The sequence below is a fragment of the Saccostrea echinata genome, unplaced genomic scaffold, assembly GCF_033153115.1.
Source record: "Saccostrea echinata isolate AGI-Se365-2 ecotype Australia unplaced genomic scaffold, CSIRO_AGI_Sech_v1 ptg000044l, whole genome shotgun sequence".
NCBI lineage: Eukaryota > Metazoa > Mollusca > Bivalvia > Ostreida > Ostreidae > Saccostrea > Saccostrea echinata.
In genome coordinates this window covers 2,847,427-2,867,523 of record NW_026889793.1, presented here as the reverse complement: position 1 = coordinate 2,867,523, position 20,097 = coordinate 2,847,427, and the positions used below count along the sequence as shown (strand labels likewise).

Genomic DNA, 20,097 nt, shown 5'->3' with positions numbered 1-20,097 from the left:
ATGTAAATTTAAATACATGTTTTCTCTCTCTCTCTCTCTCTATATATATATATATATATACAATTCTGTTAAAGAAAAGATAATTGGACATTTTGTATATAATGAATTGTGTTAAAAAAATAAAATAATTAAAAAAAAAATTTAAATACATGTAAATTGTAAACATATAAATCAAAGTATGAAGGTCTGCAATTATTTATGTTAAAATGTAAACTAGTAACTTATTTTTTTGTTTACAAAACATGAAATTCTAACCAATTAAAAATGATTCAACATAATCAACAGAAACAATACTATAGTGTGGTAATTAGTCTTTATGATTGCAAGGCCACCGCTGGTACTGCATGGATAGTTTTCGTCCACAAACTCTATTCTGCCCTCCATGGCGGTATATAATGGCGACATGTCCGTAACGTAGGCAGAAAATGCATCTGTGTCCAAGTTTCCTGCAGAATTTTTTTAAATCTTAATATCATAACAAGTTTTATCAATAGTTAAATTAATATATTAATGCATTTTGTGCTACATTTGTGGGAGCAATGCTCTCCGAAACATACCTGTTTAGAACAGGTTTGTTTCATTCAGTATCAAAATGGTTATTTTTTTATGAGGGGACGAGGTGGCTAAAATTTCATGGAGTTACTTTGGTTCCTTATATCTCTCCAACTGACATTGATCATGAATAAAGCGAGTTTTTTTGCCTGGCTAGTTATGTGATATAACATATATTGATATAACATAGGAACACAACAGGATTTAATATACTATTATATGAAATATTTTATTTTTTCAAGAGTGATTGAAAATAGTGATTTATTTTTTCAAGAGAAAATATGACGAAAATCCTGTCTCATGAGTGTTGAATTATGATCTGTTATTCCTTGCATTTTCCCATGAACTTGTTAACCGTCTTTTAATTGAAGTTTAAAACAATACTGCACATTCGATTAGAATAATGTAAGAGATAAAATAGTAAATTAGTTTAAAAAAAAATTGACAACGTAAATTTATCTTATTAAAGAACTTTTAGCGTTTGCAATTTAAATGTACTAATTTAGCATAATAGACAGAAAATAAAGTCCAGTTGCTATTTTCACCCTGTAAAATAACACTTCTATTATGTTCACCCTATATTTTTTCCACATTTTGAAAAAAAAAATGTGAAAATACCAAAATTGTCTTCATTGAAAAAAATAAGTATTCCAATGTGATCCATGTAATATGATTTTATATATAAACCTTTATTACTTAAATTATTACTAACCAACTACGTGGTCTTGCCGAGCATTGTCCCTGAGAACGGTATAACCATCACCGCCAGATAGGATAAAATTGGACAAAATTACCCCATACATTTTACTGTTGTCCAAAGGTTCATATTTTGGAACATTGCAGTCTGCACATATAACTTTAACATCTACAACTCTTTGGTTTGCCGGTTTATCTAGGTTGTATTTCACCCGTAATCCTGCAAAATATATGTTAAATACATGAAGATAAAGAACAGGAATCAGACTCGAACTCCATTTAATCAATGTACAAAATGTGAGCAGAGCAAACATGGACCTCTAAAAACAGAGGTAGGATGAGGTGCCATGCAGAAGTGAGCATCCCCTGTCGATCAGTCACACTTACCGTATGCCCCTTGTTATCACCGGGTTAACAGACAAAAACAAAATGTGTTTGTGAAATACTTATGACCCCGTATGACAGCTTATGGCGAAGTTTCTTAAATGCAATCAAAAATTCAAGGTAAAGGTCAAAGTCAAAAGATAAAAAATAATTATCACAAGGAAAACACCTGTGAAATAAGAAAGCCCTAGCACCAACCGTTCATAAGTTGTGACCAAGGTTAAAGTTTTTCAAAAGTAGGTCAACCTCTAAGGTCAAGGTCAAAGGGAAGAACATGTTCTTGCTAATCGAATCAACTGGGAGACATAAACTCCATATGCAGGTGATAGTGGAATATTGATACACGAATAAGGGAAGTTGACGAAAAAACTGAATTTATCATGTTTATCTTTAGTCTGCCATAGTAAAACTTCAGAATCTGAAACAGATCTGTCAGACTCTGTAGTGTCTTATGTCGAGATCAATGGGGTATATAGAATCAACGTAAATATGAAAATGAAGAAAGTCTTCGATACATCAAAATACCTAATGAAAGTCCAATAAAAGTTTTTGAATAAACTCATTTTAATACAAAAACAGGTCTGCTAATAACGGTGCACCCTTATAGTAGCAAAAGAAATTCCAAAAGACTGTTGGAAAAACTTGTGTCCAAGGATTAGTTAGATATTGGCAATAAAAAACTCAAGCATCTTTTTTAATATCAATTTCATGGTACTTGTGTGTATAATAAGAATGTTTATCAAAAAAGTTTGTAGATGACCAACAGGTATGGGGTAATGGTAATGTGTAATGGTAATTGACAGTAATTAATTACAAATTTTGATGTAAAATTAAAATTTTGATGTAATTGAAAGTAATGTGTAATTGGCCCAATTTTCAATTACATGTAATTGTAATTTAATTAATTACTTTTGAGAAAAGCGTGTAATTCACAATTACTTTTCAATTACATTCAATTACACTGGTGTTTAAAAAAATGAGAAATAGCCCCCCTTTTCAAATCCCAGACACTTTATTCAAGAAAGGTTAACTGATTTTTTTGTTCTATAGTAAATTTAAAAAACAATTATTTATTTCTTTTATTAGTGAATTACGTTTCCTCTTTAAAATGCATTTTCTTCAAAAAAATTTAATCATATTTATCTCCTTGTTTGTTATGTACAAATAAAATTAATAATTTCCATTAAGTTGTTTATGAATTGACACTTAAAATATCTAGTTCAATGGCTTCTAATCCTTTGTTTGCCATACCTACAGCTTGTGTTAAAAGTGATTAACAGGTGCTAATTAGTGCCCTAGGGTCATGTACATATTAACACTTAACTTAAATAGAGATTATACACTCATTTTGACTTTACCAAATGGTAGTTTTGTCCACACACAATGACTATTTCTTCCCACAAATCTTTTTTAAAAAATATAATTTGGTGTTATAACACCAATTTTTCTATTTTAATAAATAATAAATATAAGGTAAAACAGCATCCAGGTCCTGTAAAGAGACTGTATTCCAATGTGCCTACATTATTTATGTAGATATTTTATAATACTGCAAAATGCATCATTGCTGCTGTTGTCCATTTTTGCTGAATATTACGGTTCTGACATTTTACTTGCAGAATGGCGAAATGTTCACACTCTTTAACTTATATATATAAAGGTTTATATATGAAATGAAAACATATAGACTGCAAGCATAAAAGGCAGATAATCTACATTTTAAGGACTATGTTGAAAAGAAAAATATGTTCCCCACAAATTACATGTTTTATAGTATACTTATTTTTTTTTTACCAGAAACTTGTAGAAATCCCCCGTCTGGATCCGACACGCTATGCAAAGAAGCACTGTGCTCCAAAGTTGCACGTAAATATTTTCCCTGAAGAAGAATGGTTTCCAGAGTATTGCGAAAAGGCTGTGCTTCAAATATGTTCCCCATCAATATCTGTCCTTAAAATGACATAAAGTAAAGTTAGTAAAAAGCACACTGGCCGAGTGAACGTAGCAGGGTTTTGTTTGTAATGCAAAAATCAGTGAAACTGCATGTGTTTTTAAACATTGACATGAATGTATTGAATACTTAAGTTGTCAATGAGTCGAACATTTTCTTTTTTTAATTTTCCTAAAAATTCAATTTTGAGCATTGAAGCAATTTTTTCAGCTTTGGGTTTCATCCATTACACTACATATACATAGTTTTTTTTTTAAATTCACATAATAAATCTGAAAATTCGGGACTGACAGTAAATCAGTTTCTACAATTCATTTTTCAGATGTTAGCTAACTAATCCAATACAGAAATGATATGGATTTTGTTAACCTTAATTGAAAATTTTGCAAAGCATCAAGATTATGTGTATATAAATCTACTGAAGCCTGATACTACAAATAAATAGTTCTTTAAATTAAGATTTGACTATCTCATGTCAGTTATAAGCATGGCATTAAAACTTCCAGGATACAACTTCATAACGAGTTTTTTTTAAAAAATAGTTTTCATGAACGTTTATCAAATAAAATTCAATTTGGCTTTGGGAAAGAAATACTAATACGCAAGGTTACTATGTTAGTGTAGCGCCGTCGAGCGGTAACAGGCTTTATTTATTACCTCATACAGTAAAATGGTAAAATGTTTCCTCTGTTTTTAAAATCTCCTCAATGTTTGAAATAAAACGATATAGGTAAGTTTTATATACAATTTATTTACAGGGACAGGTGCCCGTAAAACACATCACAATAACATGCATGTAAAGACAATAATCCAGTATCTTTTGAACGTTCTATATACACATAAATCCCAACGACACAGTGACTAACTGACCCAAAATTTCCCCCCATATATATACCCGCTGGCCGATGCTCATAAGGAGCATCACCTTCAAAACAAAGAGAATTGCGTAACAAACTAACCGATCCTCGCAAGGAGCATCGAGTAGCTATATCTAAAATAGTTATACAAAACAATAATTGACCGTTAGCATAATTAAATACTAAATAAACTAAACATTTTTTTTTTAATTAACCTAAATCACTACATTAGACCAAAAAAATATTAAGTAGGGGAATATTACATTAGGTGTCTGGGTTTCTTTTAGATAAAATTTCGACGTTCAGTATTTACATTTTATTAAAATGCTTTAAAAACGTTCAAAAAGGTTTTGGGAGATTGACATTTGGTAAATATAGCATTAGAAGATGATGATTATGTGTCTATGAAGTACGTTAAAAATAGCTGAACATGCAGTATTTAAATTACAAATTTATCAACAGCTGATGAGATACTGATATAAATAAATACAACTACACTGTATTATATTTACAAAAACTAAGAAGTATATATGTCTTTACCTCTGGAAAAAGTCGCCCGGATGGATCCTGCATTTACCAGAGAAATGTAAACCCGAGTACCATTGACGTCATCAGCATCCTTCAAGTTGTGGTATACAAGACCGTCAGCGATAGCGTTACCTTTGAAATACACAGTCGGTAGTTGTAAGAGTTGCAGCTGCATCTAACAGACTGTGTAATAATTTCCCCATTAAAAAAAGGTTATGTTTTAAAATATTTTTTGACTTCACAGTACTTGTTTTATTTTCATGCGAAATTTTTTTAGACAATTGCTTGCCTATAATTTCAATTAAAAAGTCCGATTAAAATATACGTGTGAGAATGTCTTCTCCACCTGAAACTTGAACATATTGCACTCTTACAAAGATATTACTCTTAGGCAACAATTAAGTTCTTTTGATTTTAAATTATAGGTTTAATAAAGAGTGTACATCTTATCTTCGTATAACTGATTAAAGGATAGAATCAGATGTACCCATGTTGCACTCTCTCAGACGACACGGAGTCTCTCCCTCCAAAGTGACCAGCGTCCGACCCACTACTCTTTTGGCAGATTCTTCTATGGCGCTGTACAAAACATCTATCTTGCCTTTCAGGTCGGAATCTTTAAAAATATGTAATTGAATATTAAATTACTTGTGAGGTAGATATATACTGAACTTTTAAGGCTACTTTTTAGAAGAATCATTAATCCATGTACCTTAATAACGCTTTAGAAAAAAATTATTGACATTTTTTGTGCACTAGAAAACAAGGTATTTGTTTGGTTTGAAGTATTGTATTTTTTTTTTTTTTTTTTGGTTTGCGAGACTGAATGTGATGTGCTGACAACTAGCTGAAAATCTGTTCATGGAAACTAAGAATGTCAACCTTCAAACCATAATCATTTGATGTTTCATAGAAAAACTGTGCACTTACAAATTACGTATTATGGGTATCATAAGTTATAGACATATTTATTATAAAAACAAACTTTACCGTGTAGATTTTTAAGTGTCAATATAAGAGCTCTTTTGCCCATATTTTCAAGAAATTTAATTCGCAGTTGACATTAGTGTGATTAAATACTAGGATGGTTTGATTGACGATGAATGTTTTAGGAAAGAAGATCTGTTTATTTATTTGAATGTTTATACATTGAATAGCCACTGGCACAGTTAGAGCTTACTACGAAGAAATCAACTGAATATAGACGTACACATATAATTATATCTTTTTAACTGATTTTTTTTGTAAAGCTATTATATTGGTCATACTATATAAATATAAATTGAAATAACATTTTTTTCCCACTCTGAAATAAATTTAGTATGGCTACTTGATTTGACAGTCTCGTAATATATGCATAAAATGTGTACTGCATTGAAATCGTATACAAATTCCAATATCGCAAGGACATAACCTTATTCAAAATCCAATTATAATTGATATTTTCTACATATCATGTAATGTTGCTAAAAGATAATAAGCATTTTATTACTTAAAATTTGAAGTAATGTGGTTTAGGTCGAAATATGCAATACCTTTACCAAGTATTTTAAGTATTTACCAAGTATTAAGTATGAGATTTACAACGTATCTAAAAATGACCTCTGACCTAATATATTTTTAAAACCAGCAAAATAAGGGCAGTATGACTAAATTAAGAGTTGACTTCCCATCATTATTTTTTTTCTAACATTAGATAAAAAATGGGTGGAATTTAGGAAATTTTCAGAGGCAAATCGAACTAAAGAAATCAACAAGTTTATTGTTCAAACTTCAATATATTATTTCTATTTAGCAACATTATCCTTATTTTTATCATAATGCATTACTCAGACATATATATAGTTTTATTATTACTTGATATATTTTGCTCATAAAAAAAAATTGGTCTTGGTGTAAATTGTTATCGATTTTTCGGTACAAAAAGCACGGTGGAATAAATTCATACACTCTAACCACCAAAATTAAACTGGAATACTGCCTATTCTGTGTGAAACATGTCAGTCAATCAATCAATCGATCAATCAATCAATCCAGTCTTTCGATACTAATTAAATAGTGACATTAAGCAAAACATACGCATTTAAGGACAGATGATACAAGCAAAAAAAATGGATGCCTGGATTGGTATATATTTGTTGACCTATTTTGGATTTAAATGATAAGAATATTAAATTTCTAAAATAGCAACTATCCTTAATAATCTATACAAATTTTTGTCACTTTAAATCCAATTATTGTGAAATTTTAAAAGAAAAATGAAAATCTATGCGGTTTAACTTATTCAATTTAATTAAATAAACATGACATGTTATTTTCATGATTTTTGATAAAAAATTGTTTGTATCCTCTGTCCTTGAGTTAATGGTCCTTTAAAACAATATTTTACGTAATGACAAAGTGCATGTTTCACTGTGAAAAAATACCCCTATCACGTGTACCATACATACAACGCGTCAAATATTACCATGATGAAGTCATGGCGACAGGTGCATAGCGATCAGTTACTTGTTTATACCTGGTATGAATGTAGTGGTAAATCTTGATGTAGTTTAACACTTTTATGCAGGTTTAAAATTGCTAATTCTTTCAATTTATGCTAGTTTTAGAGGTTATTTTCGCATGATGTCGAAGTAAACATTTCCGTATGTGTAAGTATTCGACTCCATTATCAAGCCTTAGCAGTGCTGCACAGCTTTTATTAGATTTAGATTCATTCAATGTCTATTAACTTACTGCTACATTTTTGAGTTATTTTTGTTACCAATGGATATTTGCTCAGTGTACATTTAATATGTAGTGGGTATCATTCCGATGGTCTAGAGCTCATGCGTTTTGTTTTTAATAAACCTATGCCAAGTTATCCGAGGATTCCGAGAATTAAAATCCATTAGTACGGAAGTATCTAAATAAAAAAAAGTCGGTAAATTGAAAGATTTTTGTCTGCATATAAATACTGAATACCCATCTTCCGAAAATAAGGTGTCGTGAAGTTTTAATGATTCAAAGTGGTTTTTATCGCTAGACAAATCTGAGTAAATTTCTAAATTAATTTCCTGAAAGTCAATAAATACTTTTCATATATGTTCATATTCTATGGATTTTTTCTTCAGTATTCTCTTCCGACTTTTGGCAGGGTAGAGGCGACAATGCATGTCTGGTGGAATTTTGTAATGGTCTAAAAATGTAAATGTGTGTAGAAATAAGTTTCATATTTAAATGTCCCTTTCATAATATGTTAAAGAAAACTGGTAACCCAGCATATAACTCGTTTTAAAACTTATCTTTCAACGTGCAATTTTGACATAGCTTGGGGTTAGAGGATATCGTGTTTTGATATCTCTATAGTTTCTGAAAGATTGCATGACATGCATCTGAGTTAAAATCAAAAAGAGGAAAGAACGGCATACATTTATTTTGTACAAATCTTGTTTGTGATATGTATGTGGATACGTCAAAATAGTATTAATGTCAGAGTCGGTTAAATCCAACGTTAGGTAATGTTTCTAAAGAAAAGAAATGATGTCACGAAACGTAATTCAATATATGTTTGAAAAAAAATAAGGCAAGTGGAAAAAAATAAGCTCTTAAGAGTAAAAACATAAGGATTAGAGTAAAATAATTTCTATCAGAAGGGAGAAGTATATATTCTCTTGCACTTTTCTAAAGTTGAACTTACTTTCTGTTATGGAATTGTTAAGTAGAATTGGATTTCCGCCATAATTTGTTATTTTCCCACTGTTATCGAATTCAACTTGCAAAAATCCCAGGTACTTTCCAAATGCATAATCTTGGACTACTAGAGTTTGTTCTCCACCAGGTTTCTGTACCACATGTGGATACTCCCCCGCGGGCTTTTCAATAGAGGGAGGAGAACCTTCATGTAAAAGAAAACATGGTGTTTATTGATACTCATTTGATATTTATCACTGCAAAACAAAGCTTTTATAAAATCCTTGGTGCTTAATGGTAACCCAAAAATACATGTAACCTAAATTAAGAAAATGCATATTATTGATAAATAATGCAATGTAGAACATAAGTACAGTGTATGGAAATGATTGAATGCACTATATGTCAACGAATGAACATTTACAAGTTTTATTCATTTAAGAGTCAATCCAAATGTGTATAAGTTTGATCAACTTTTTAATACAACAACACTGTTAAAATGAAAAAGACTGTGTAAATTTATAAAAATGATCTTTGAGAGTGTTGGCTTTCCTAGTTAGCTAATTGTTAGATTTTGATTTCGTACTTTTTTCTGTTTCACAAATGCACATATATTTAACTATATTTGTACATGTAATCTGTCTCTACACCGTACTTAATGTCAGTTTATGAGCATGAATTCGTTGTCATTGTCAATGTATAATCAGAGAATAGAGATATGTAATTATGTCAAGCGATGACCACACAAAAATCAGCTTCCTATCAATAAACAGTGTAATGTATAACCTGAGTATAGGAATGTATTAGTATGTCCACCAATGACTACATCAACACCAGATATCTCTGCTATTCTCTTGTCCACTTCAAATCCTGCATGACCAAGGGCGATAATCTTGTTGACTCCCTGTCCTGTGAGTTTTTGTACTTCACTGCGAACAGACTCAACTTCGTCATAAAAATTCAAGGAACCTGTAAATAATGATTAAAACTTTTCAAATCTATGAATTTATGAAATAAAAGAAAATTTTGTTAGATTCAACTGATTGAGAAAGATTTGTGCTTACTTAATTTAAATAAATTGATGTATTCTTTGGTTAACTATAGTTCTTACCCGGAGATGATATAATGGGGGTATCCTTTGTCGTGTATCCCACAATTCCAATTTGTTGCCCACCAACCTGAACGATGCTACTTTTGCTTATGTAAGGAGCGATGGCGAGCTCTTGTGAGGTATCGATGTTAGCACTTAAAACAGGGAAATTAACTTTGTTTAAAAATGGCAGAAGACCCTCGATTTTGTGATCGAACTCATGATTTCCTAATGCCTAAAAAGGAAAAGTTTGTTAAATTCAGTACTTGTACTCGTATTATTGCTTATACATGATATCCTCTTATTAAGATCGTTTACTTCAAATAAAATTACGTCTTTTTTTTTTTAGTCGAATGCATTCCTAAAAATATTTCAGTTTTTCAAGATACAAGAGATATAATGACTCCTAATTTTATCTTGTGAATTTAGAGTTAACCGTTTGAGTGTACATCTAAACTTTCGTCACAGGATGAAACCCTGTCGAATGTCTACTGAAAGTTGACTGAATGGCAGAGCTCTCCCATTCAGTAAATTTTCCTGGCCTTTCAGTGACCATTCATTTGAGTGAATGGTGAAGGTTCACCCTGTGTATATTTTTTTGAAGAAATACATTTTAAAATGAGAGTATTCTTTTTAATTTTCTATACTATTGAATTATGTCTCATTCATTTTTGCATGAGACCAATAGGTTCAACTTGATCTTTACTTATAAAACAAAATTAAAGGTACATTGTAGTAAAATCTCAAATCAAAAGGGTGGATAATTCAAGATCATTTCAATTCAATGACATAAAGGTACGGGTTGTCTTAAAAACAACATACAATTTAATTTTTAATTTTTTCAGGAAGATCCATCCATTTTCTCACTTTTGACAAAAATTATTTTACATGTAACTATACTGAATCTTAATTTTCAGGCCGAACTGTTTAATTTCAATACATGTAGCGTTTCATCATATATCTCTTTTTAAACAAATTCACTTGTTTGCATTGTAATGTGTAAAAATTATTCACATGCCAATGGCAGTTTAACAGCATGTACAAATACTCGTCATTATTCTGGGGTCCCAAATGAAATCATGTTAACTGTGATTTAATCAATGTCATTTGATATAATATAATTGTTAGTATAATTGTTAGGAAGAAGTCTGTATCTTGAAATTTCAAAAAAAAAAAAAAAAAAACAGAGCACCACATGCTAAAAGTTTGCTGAAAGGCACACATATTGAAAAAATTCTTTTGACCAGCAATCATTGCTCATGTAATAAATAACGCTACCATACTTGTTCCTCTCTCCCACCTTCACTGTAGCTCAGTCGGAAGGGCGCTCGCTCCGTGATTAGAGGGTCATGGGTTCGAACCCCGGCTGCGGCTGACCTAAGTCGATAAAATTATGTTGTACCTGTTCCTTCGCCAAGCGCTCTATACTTGGAAGTGAAAGTTGCGGGTTTTTCGGATGAGACCTGAAAAAACGAGGTCCCGTGTCACGGCAAGTTGACACGATAAAGGTCCTTCTCTGCTCAATTGCCCTAAGTGCCGATTAAAGGTCTAAATTTAAAGACCTTTACCATTATATGGTGACGCCTTTATATGAGTGAAATATCTCAAACAGGACATAAACCAACATAAAATCATTCGATCGATACCTCTCTTTCTCTGTGTGTGTGTTTGTGTGGAGTGTGTATTATTTCAATCAAAAGATAAGATACATATCGAAAGGTTGAATATAAATACTTGAACATAAGAACGATAACAGAACTTTAGCCTGAGTAACCTGAGTACTGAGTAACCTGAGTACTGTGTAACCTGAGTACTGTGTAACCTGAGTACTGAGTAAAGTGAGTACTGAGTACTGAGTAAACTGAGTATTGAGTAAACTGAGTATTGAGTAAACTGAGTATTGAGTAAACTGAGTACTGAGTAAACTGAGTACTGAGTAAACTGAATATTGATAAACTGAGTACTCAGTAAACTGAGTACTCAGTAAACTGAGTACTGAGTAAATCGAGTACAAGTAACGGACTGAAATCAATCTCATATTCTTGTAAGCGATACGGAAGGTGAACAAAGAAAAAAGATCTGACCCCTTTTAACACCAGAATTGGACTAGGTGCTTAGAAGGACAAAGCATACCCTATCAACGGTTATGCCACCACGAGCCCGGCCTCAGCATTGATTAGATAAACAGGGTATTCCGTAGTCAAAATTAATATAAAACACTGGCCTAAAAATTCGTATGAAAAATGTATACAATTGTATTTGCAAATAAGTTTGTTATAACGACCAACGAATTTGCAAAATACTTAATTTAACGAGATATAGAAAGTCTTGTAATATCAATCTATCTTTCATTTGCCTGCCTTATTTTATTATTAATCTTGTTATGAATTGTATTATTGAATTGGCCTTACTACTCTAAGCATGTTTTTGCGAACCCAATAATTAGGGAGACGTAAAGAATATACGCTTATTCCAATGAAATATCACGACATAAATAGGGAAAGTTAACGATGGAAAAGTTTAAGTCTCTTTATCACACAGTGTAGTTGTTAGTTTGTCATTAAGACATAACTTACCTGGTAAATACATGCCATTTAATTTTATCTGTCAGTCTGATATCCTAGCATCATTATCATAATTACGCATTTTAATTTGTTTTAGCTTGAAGTAAATGTCTAGCAGCAGGATAATATGAAATACACCAAGACCATTTCTTTATAAATTATTTACTTTAAAAAAAGTTGTTTCTTGTGTTGTTGACCTGATGTCTAACGATTTTCAAATTTGTTTTATTACTCTCATTCACTGTCACGGTTTTAAAGTGTTAAAGATTTTATCAGCCTGATAAAAAAGAGTGGAAAGTAGGACGAAATTGAAGTTTATTGAGGTTGTTGATTTGTAGTAAATGGACTCATTGTCGGTGGGGTGTACTTTTCCTGAAGATGTTTTTTATGCCCCGCCATGAATATGGCCGGGGCATATAGTGTTTGTCATGTCCGTCTTCCGTCCTTCCGTCCTTCTGTCCTTCCGTCTGTCCTTCCGTCACACTTTGCGTTTAGCTCTGTTCAAAGCTCAGTTTCAAAGAAACTATCCAAGATATTTTTATCAAACTTCATATGCTGATACATACTGATGAGAACTATTCAACTGCATCAACATTTTTTGACCTTGACCTTTCTTTTGACCTTGACCTCACTTTTCTTAAATTAGTGTTTAGCTCAGTTTTAAAGATACCATTCAAGATAGTGTTATCAAACGTCATATGCTGATACATACTGATGAGAGCTATTCAACTTCATCAATATTTTTTGACCTTGACCTTTCTTTTGACCTTGACCTCACTTTTCCTAAATTAGTGTTTAGCTCAGTTTTAAAGATAACATTCAAGATAGTGTAATCAAACTTCATATGTTGATACATACTGATGTAAGTTATTCAACTGCATCAACATTTTTTGACCTTGACCTTTCTTGTGACCTTGACCTAACTTTTCTTAAATTAGTGTTTAGCCCAGTTTTAATGAAACCATTCAAGATATTTTTAACAAACTTCATATGTTGATACATACTGATGAGAGCTATTCAACTGCATCAATATTTTTTACCTTGATCTTTCCTTTAACCTTGACCTCACTTTTCTTAAATAAGTTTTTAGCTCAGTTTTAAAGATACCATTCAAGATAGTGTTATCAAACGTCATATGCTGATACATACTGATGAGAGCTATACCTGCATCAACATTTTTTTACCTTGACCTTTCCTTTGACCTTGACCTCACTTTTCTTAAATTAGTCTCAAACTTTATATGCTGATACATACTGATGAGAACTATTCAACTGCATCAATATTTTTTGACTTTGACCTTTCCTTTGACCTTGACCTAACTTTTCTTTAATTAGTGTTTAGCTTAGTTTTAAAACAATTCATAATATTTTTATCAAACTTCATATGCTAATACATACTGATGTAACCTTTCAACTGCATAAACAATTTTTTCTGACCTTGACCTTTCATTTGACCTTGACCTCACTTTTCTTAAATTTGTGTCAAACTTCATATGCTGATACATACTAATGTAAGCTATTCAACTGCATCAATATTTTTTCACCTTGACCTTTCCTTTGACCTTGACCTCACTTTTCTCAATTTGTGTTAAAATGTTGCATTGCTAATATACCCTTGGCGGGGCATTCATGTCCTATGGACATATTTCTAGTTTTTTTTTTGTAAAAATTAAGATACCAATGTTCAAACCGTGTAAATCAATGTATAATCATGCCTGAAACGTACATCCAAAACTATAAAGTAGGTACAATAGAAAAATGCAGATAAAAATAACAATACATAATAAATAAGTTGTGGAAGAAATACTATATCTCAAAATAATCTATAGTCAATTATATGGGAAAAAAGATGTTCAAAGAAACAAATGAAATTTAATATAACTTTATGCATTAAACATGCTGTATTTAGGTAGTAATAGGGAACAAATACAGGAAATTAATATTTTCTCTGGTAAACTGTAACAGTGTGTTTCACCGATAGAAAGAATTTAAATGTCTGCATAATGATAAAACGTGATTCAAACGGAAAATTTCATGAGATTAAAGATTTTGGATTTCACAATTCCAAGAAATTCCATGAAACATTATAATATAGCACTAGTCATAAGATTTGTCGTTATCTGTTTTTTGAAAAGTATACCTTCAAGTTGTTTAATATTTCATTTAATACTACAATTCTTCTTACTTACGACCTATTTCAGGGTTCTATAAAAACGAATCATATATTCTACTGTTTACAAACAAACAGCAAATGTTTGAAAAGAATGTATGAAACCCATATTATGATTAATTTAGAAAGAATATTTTGTTTTCGTATATGTTACCATTGCGTCATATCCCAGTTCAGTCATTGTTGTAAGAGTAATGTTTCCGCCATAGTGATTAAACCACAGCGTCCCTTGATACTGGTCCCCGGCGTCCAATAATAAAGTATTAGGGAACTGGTTTCTAATTTCCTGCACTTTTGTTTTCATTCTGGCCACGCCACCGTAACAATCATCAGTGGAGCTCGTGCATTGTCCACCATAAGCATTCATTTCTTGTACACGCGCGTGGACATCATTTGTGTGTAGAAGCGTTAAGTCAAAGGCTGAACAGTTCAGAGACACATAACAAGATAAAACACAGAATAATCCAGTAATGGAAAGATTTAAATCAGTCATAGTGCATAAAATGGAAAAAGACAGACACTGACAAATTTGTTCCTGCTGTCAACAGAGATACTTTGTCAATTTATCTTCTTCAGCGATGTGTGTCATTATACGAAACAAAATTTACCTTGTCTGTAATCTACTCATGAGGACACTTTGAACACAATCCCGAAGTTTGTATTTGTACAGGGTTCTCAATAGAGCGTGAAACCAAACGATAATAGCATATTGATTTCATTTAGTTTTCACAGATTCTTAGTCCAGCGATGATGTAATTTATCATGATTACACATTAAACATTGTGCAGACATGCAATTTGTGGCAATTATAGCGTTATATTTTCATAAACATGTATCTTAAATAAAAATGAAATAATTCATATCACAGGTGTTTAATGAAGGAATATTGAATTTCGCTATTTTTTTTTTTTTTTTTTACATTATTTAGTTTACAATTTCCACATCATTTTTGAACCTTTTAACAATGCGTTAAGTCAAGGCTATCAACCCCTCCCCCGATAAAGTAATCTAGAATTTTTAACAAAATAAATTTGTTTCATATTTGTTAAAGTAATAAAGCTATGTTTAAATGTCGACAAATATTACAGACCACTCCAGATATTTAACGAATTATGTCTTAATAAAATGTAAGCATCAACAAATAAAACAACATTCCTCGATTTTTTAAATGTTTCATGAAGAATACAAATTGGTGTCTAATTATTGTAAAAATAAAAAGATAGGTAAATATTCGTTACTATGGAAACATAATGAAATATCCTATTACATGTATAATTGTAGGCATAACAACATTTCTTTTCTTGAAAATATCCCCTTTTTGAAAAATTTCAATACTTTTTTTAATACGTATAAATTGGTTAACTGACTCTCAGTTGTAGTGAAAAGTCTCAAACTAAATACAGATGATTGCTGATCTTTTCTTTACTGCTAAGTAAACATTGAAACCAAAGTGTATTCTTAAGATTATCAATCAGACATTCAATTTGAAGATAAAAATATGATCATGAGGGGACATATTTTTGTACATTTAAAAAATAATTATACATAAAATACATGTAGTCTGGAAAACCTGAATGATTCTTCTGAATCGCTGAAAATAATATATCCATGGTAATACCTGTAGAAACAATCTTTTTTCGGAACATCTTTTTAATTTTAGGTTACACAGCTCAAAATAGTCGTACTTTAAGCAAATAAATATATTCTAATAATCTTTGCATTCGTTACAATCTGAGGTACAATTCCTTGTTTACAATGTAAAAATGATAACGTAAAATCCTATTATGACCAATCCATCGCTGTGTTTATTCCTCTTCAAGAACTTATTTCATTTTTTGTCCTTTTGGTATGTTCGCTCTCTCATGTAAAAGCATGAGACGAAAGCATTAAAATCAGTTCTCATTTTAATGAATTGAAGATTTCATTCAATTGTAATCTTAATTAGGATCTGTTACACATGGGTTCATAATAGTTTCTTTTTAACCAGCTTAGGCAATAAGTCGTGACATTTCTGCACATATGATCAATGATATTCTGTGTCCCTGAAGAAAGCAATAGTGAGGAATCAAAAAAGGTAAAAATACTAATTTGTCAAGGATTAGGACTGTTACCATGGAAACAAAATTTCATTGCAATCAATTGATTACTGGTTAAAGTAAACAATATAAAGGCTTACTTATGCAAATGTCAAGAAAGTCCATTATCACACGTGCCTCATCCCCCTTACAAAATAGGTCTTAAATATTTTTTTTACAACCATTTAGTACTCTTCGACTGATCATATTGTCATATAAAAAATTATAATTTTTGCATTAATGGTCTTTTATTTGCAAATGTTTCAAGAAAAAAACCTATTAAATTTATTTAAATGGAATTAAAGATTTCTACTCTTAAGGTTTGTTCGAATTTAAACTTAGGTTTAAAATCAGCTTTCTCAACAACTATTTTTTAAAACATTTTTTTAAAACATGTCAAACATATTTCTAATGAATAATATGTTTCTTTAATACTTGAAAAGAATTTGACACTTAAGGGCAATATAACCTCTTAAAAACAGTCAAAAAGAAATGCTCTCGCACATAGAGCGGCATATGCCTTGCTTTTAACAGCTGCCTTTGAGAGACAAGAAAGTGAATCAAGGCTGACACAGTAGTAGGTACAATGTACACTCCATGTCAGTTTGACCTGGCAGTTTGACTTCATATATATATTCTAATAGAATAATTCAGTATATCAGTATTTATTTGCCTAAAGAATTTTTTTCAAGATTGCAAGCACCTTTTATTTAAAAAAAAAACCTTCAAACGAAACCGTTATCAAAATTAATATTTAGAACAGCTGCATTATAAATTATTATCTATTGACGTCCTTTTCGGAAAACCATTACTTTCCGAAATGTCCTTAGTTTATATATATCTGAAAAACATATCTTATAATACATTGTGTTTATATTATAGGACAAAATTTGCGGCAAATTTGTTTGAATGATATCAAAAACATTAAATGCTAGCACATAATCCAGTGCACAGGAGTACTATGTGTGCAATACAAAGAGATATTCTTTCAACTGCCTATGACACTTATCGATCGGCTGAGATAAACTATTCAACTCTATTATTAGAACCCAGCCTGATTACCTTAGTTTTTAACAGGCAGAAGACCAATGATCATCTTTCAATTGATTGTATGACGTATGTTATGTAGATCGATAGATTACCACTGTATGCAAGTAGAAACCTTCTGTCATGCTTAAAGGTGCCTAGGTATTTATATTTTCTATCTTGATACAATTTAAAATTTAGCTGTGCAGCTTAGAGTCAAAAAATGGAGGCGACACGAGAATGCCAAACAGCCATTGTTTGTGAAATCTGTGAGGAAAGCAATGTGGATTTCTCTTGTAGCTGCGGCAAAAATATCTGTGAAAAATGCCTTGGAAAGCACAAAAAAATAAATCCCTACCATTTCGCTTTTTCGTACCAAGAAAGCAAATCATCACCAAAAATACTGTGCGATAAACATATTGGAAATATCTGCGAATTATTCTGCAAAAATTGTTTTGCATCAATCTGTTATGTTTGCTCCCTTACCCAACATAAAGGACATTCTTTCTCATCTATGGAAGATCGTTTTTTGTCTCAGAGAATCGTGATAGAGGAAGAGCTTCAGAAGTTTGAAATAAAATTCAAAAGTACTTACATGAAACTTGCAAGTGACAATGAACACAATATTTCTGCAGTTCCAGCAAAATATGCAGCTATTCGAAAGGATGTTGAACAAGCTGGGTTAACTTTACAGAAAAAAGTTGAACAGACGGTGAAGAAACTAAAAATGCAAATCGAGGCTATGGAAATGGAACATCTTGATTATTTAAGAGACAACAAAATAAAGCTTGAGAAAGTCATTGGAGATATTGAAGAATGTAAATCTCAACTTTGTTTGCAAATTGCTGATCCTAAAAAGCTAGCTATGTACCAAACCACGTCATATCCATTTGAAAAGTGTCCTGAACTTTTTGAACGAACACTTCCCGTTTTCAAACAAGGTGAATCTGAATTCGACTGTTACAAGTTCTTAGGATCCTTGATTCCAGCCAAAAAGGCCACAATATCTAATCTTCAAGGGGAAACGCCTGACAAAGAAATTGAACATAAGATTAATAGATCTGTTGAACTGCTTAAAAGTACAAGAGATGTACAAAAGATTTCTACAGTTTATAGATATATATTTGATCTTTCGTATACATGTCACGATCAAATCCTTGTCTGTGGTACTTACAGAATCAAAAAAAGTTTCACAATTCGTGCCTTAGATTTTGATGGGAAAGAGCTTATGTCAATACCCGTTCAAAAACAACCAAATTATATATCACAAGCTCTCGATGAAACGATTTTTTACACTTCAGAAAGCCAACAAGGTGTACAAAGAGTAAAGAATGGAACTATTGAGACGATTGCTTCAGACAATTCTTGGAAAGCAAGAGGCATTGCCTGCAGAAGTTCTGAGGATATAATCGTAGCTGAGCAAAACGAAATGACAAAATTAGGACGTCTGAGTATCTATACATCAGACGGTGAAAAGAGGAAAATCATTGGTATAAATGGTTCACATCATGAACTCGTAAAGCCCACATATGTTTGTGTTAACGTTAATTCAGATATCTGCACCTCGGACGAAGGAAGACAAATGGTTTTTGTTTTCATTTCAGGGGGAGATTTGAAATTTATGTATAAAGGTAAACAGGGATTTACGTCTTTCACACCTCGAGGCCTCACTTCGGATTGCATGGGTAACATCCTTATAGCTGACTATATAAATCATGCGATACATGTAATTGATTCTGAAGGATATTTTTTGAGATACATTTTGAAAGACATTAATTTTCCAACTGCTTTGGCAATTGATGAAAGAAAAAGACTCTTAGTGGGACAATATGTAGACGCCAGTATTCAAGTAGTGGAGTATTTAAAAACTTCATAATACAAAATATTCGAGAAAAATAATCGTAAAAATGAACCAAAAATTAAAAGTAAGAAACAGACAATACATACCGAAATTGAAAATTTTATTTTATTGATCTAAACTACAGTGTAGTCATTTGATTGTATGCTCAATATATTCAATAAAGTTTAACTTTAGAAATCTGTTCTTTATTCTTAAAAAAGAAACTCAAATATTAAGGTTAGCGGATACATTGCAGCAAAAATAAAACTCTTTCTGAGTGTCTTATGTGTATACGAATTGTTGAATCCTCAGAGCTATCTCAACAGCATAAAACAAAGTTGAAACACTGCCAGAAGGTACTTTAACACTCTAGAACGCTAATATAAAAAAAATACAAATAGTTCGAAACTGAACTACGTCAAAGGATGATATTCTACATCTTTGGTCCCTTCAGCAGAGAAGGCTCTGTAAATAGACATTGGTCTCATGTGTATTATTCTCATTCAGGTTAGATCTTTTATGAAGATAACCCACGAATTGACATTCTCTTCCAAACGCTTAACGTTAAAACCTTAAAGTCATGATTATTAATTAAAGATGAACGTTTTAAAGAAGCAGTTGCTCTAGCATTGCAGTACAATGGTAAACTCGGTCATAAAAAATGTCATTTTTTTGCTGATGAACATTAAAGAG

General features: G+C 31.4%; 1 protein-coding gene across 1 annotated transcript; it reads right to left on the bottom strand.

Moving 5' to 3' along the window:
* Positions 1-112: 112 nt before the first annotated feature.
* LOC133201528 (snake venom 5'-nucleotidase-like) lies at positions 113-15,040 on the bottom strand. Its single transcript, XM_061337331.1, has 9 exons — positions 14,618-15,040; positions 9,752-9,965; positions 9,427-9,609; positions 8,648-8,845; positions 5,456-5,584; positions 4,981-5,100; positions 3,427-3,582; positions 1,265-1,468; positions 113-446 (listed from the first exon to the last, which is right to left on the bottom strand). Exons 1-9 carry the CDS (start codon positions 14,954-14,956, stop codon positions 259-261), a joined length of 1,731 nt encoding a protein of 576 aa, XP_061193315.1. The 5' UTR covers positions 14,957-15,040; the 3' UTR covers positions 113-258.
* Positions 15,041-20,097: the final 5,057 nt, after the last annotated feature.

Bases quoted from the DNA above. Each gene is read 5' to 3' on its own strand.
- LOC133201528 (XM_061337331.1), bottom strand. From the start codon at position 14,956: ATGACTGATTTAAATCTTTCCATTACTGGATTATTCTGTGTTTTATCT. The intron at 9,966-14,617 runs GTAACATATACG...TTTCCTTTTTAG, and splicing joins AACTGGGATATGACGCAATG to GCATTAGGAAATCATGAGTT. The intron at 3,583-4,980 runs GTAAAGACATAT...TGTCATTTTAAG, and splicing joins CCGGGCGACTTTTTCCAGAG to GACAGATATTGATGGGGAAC.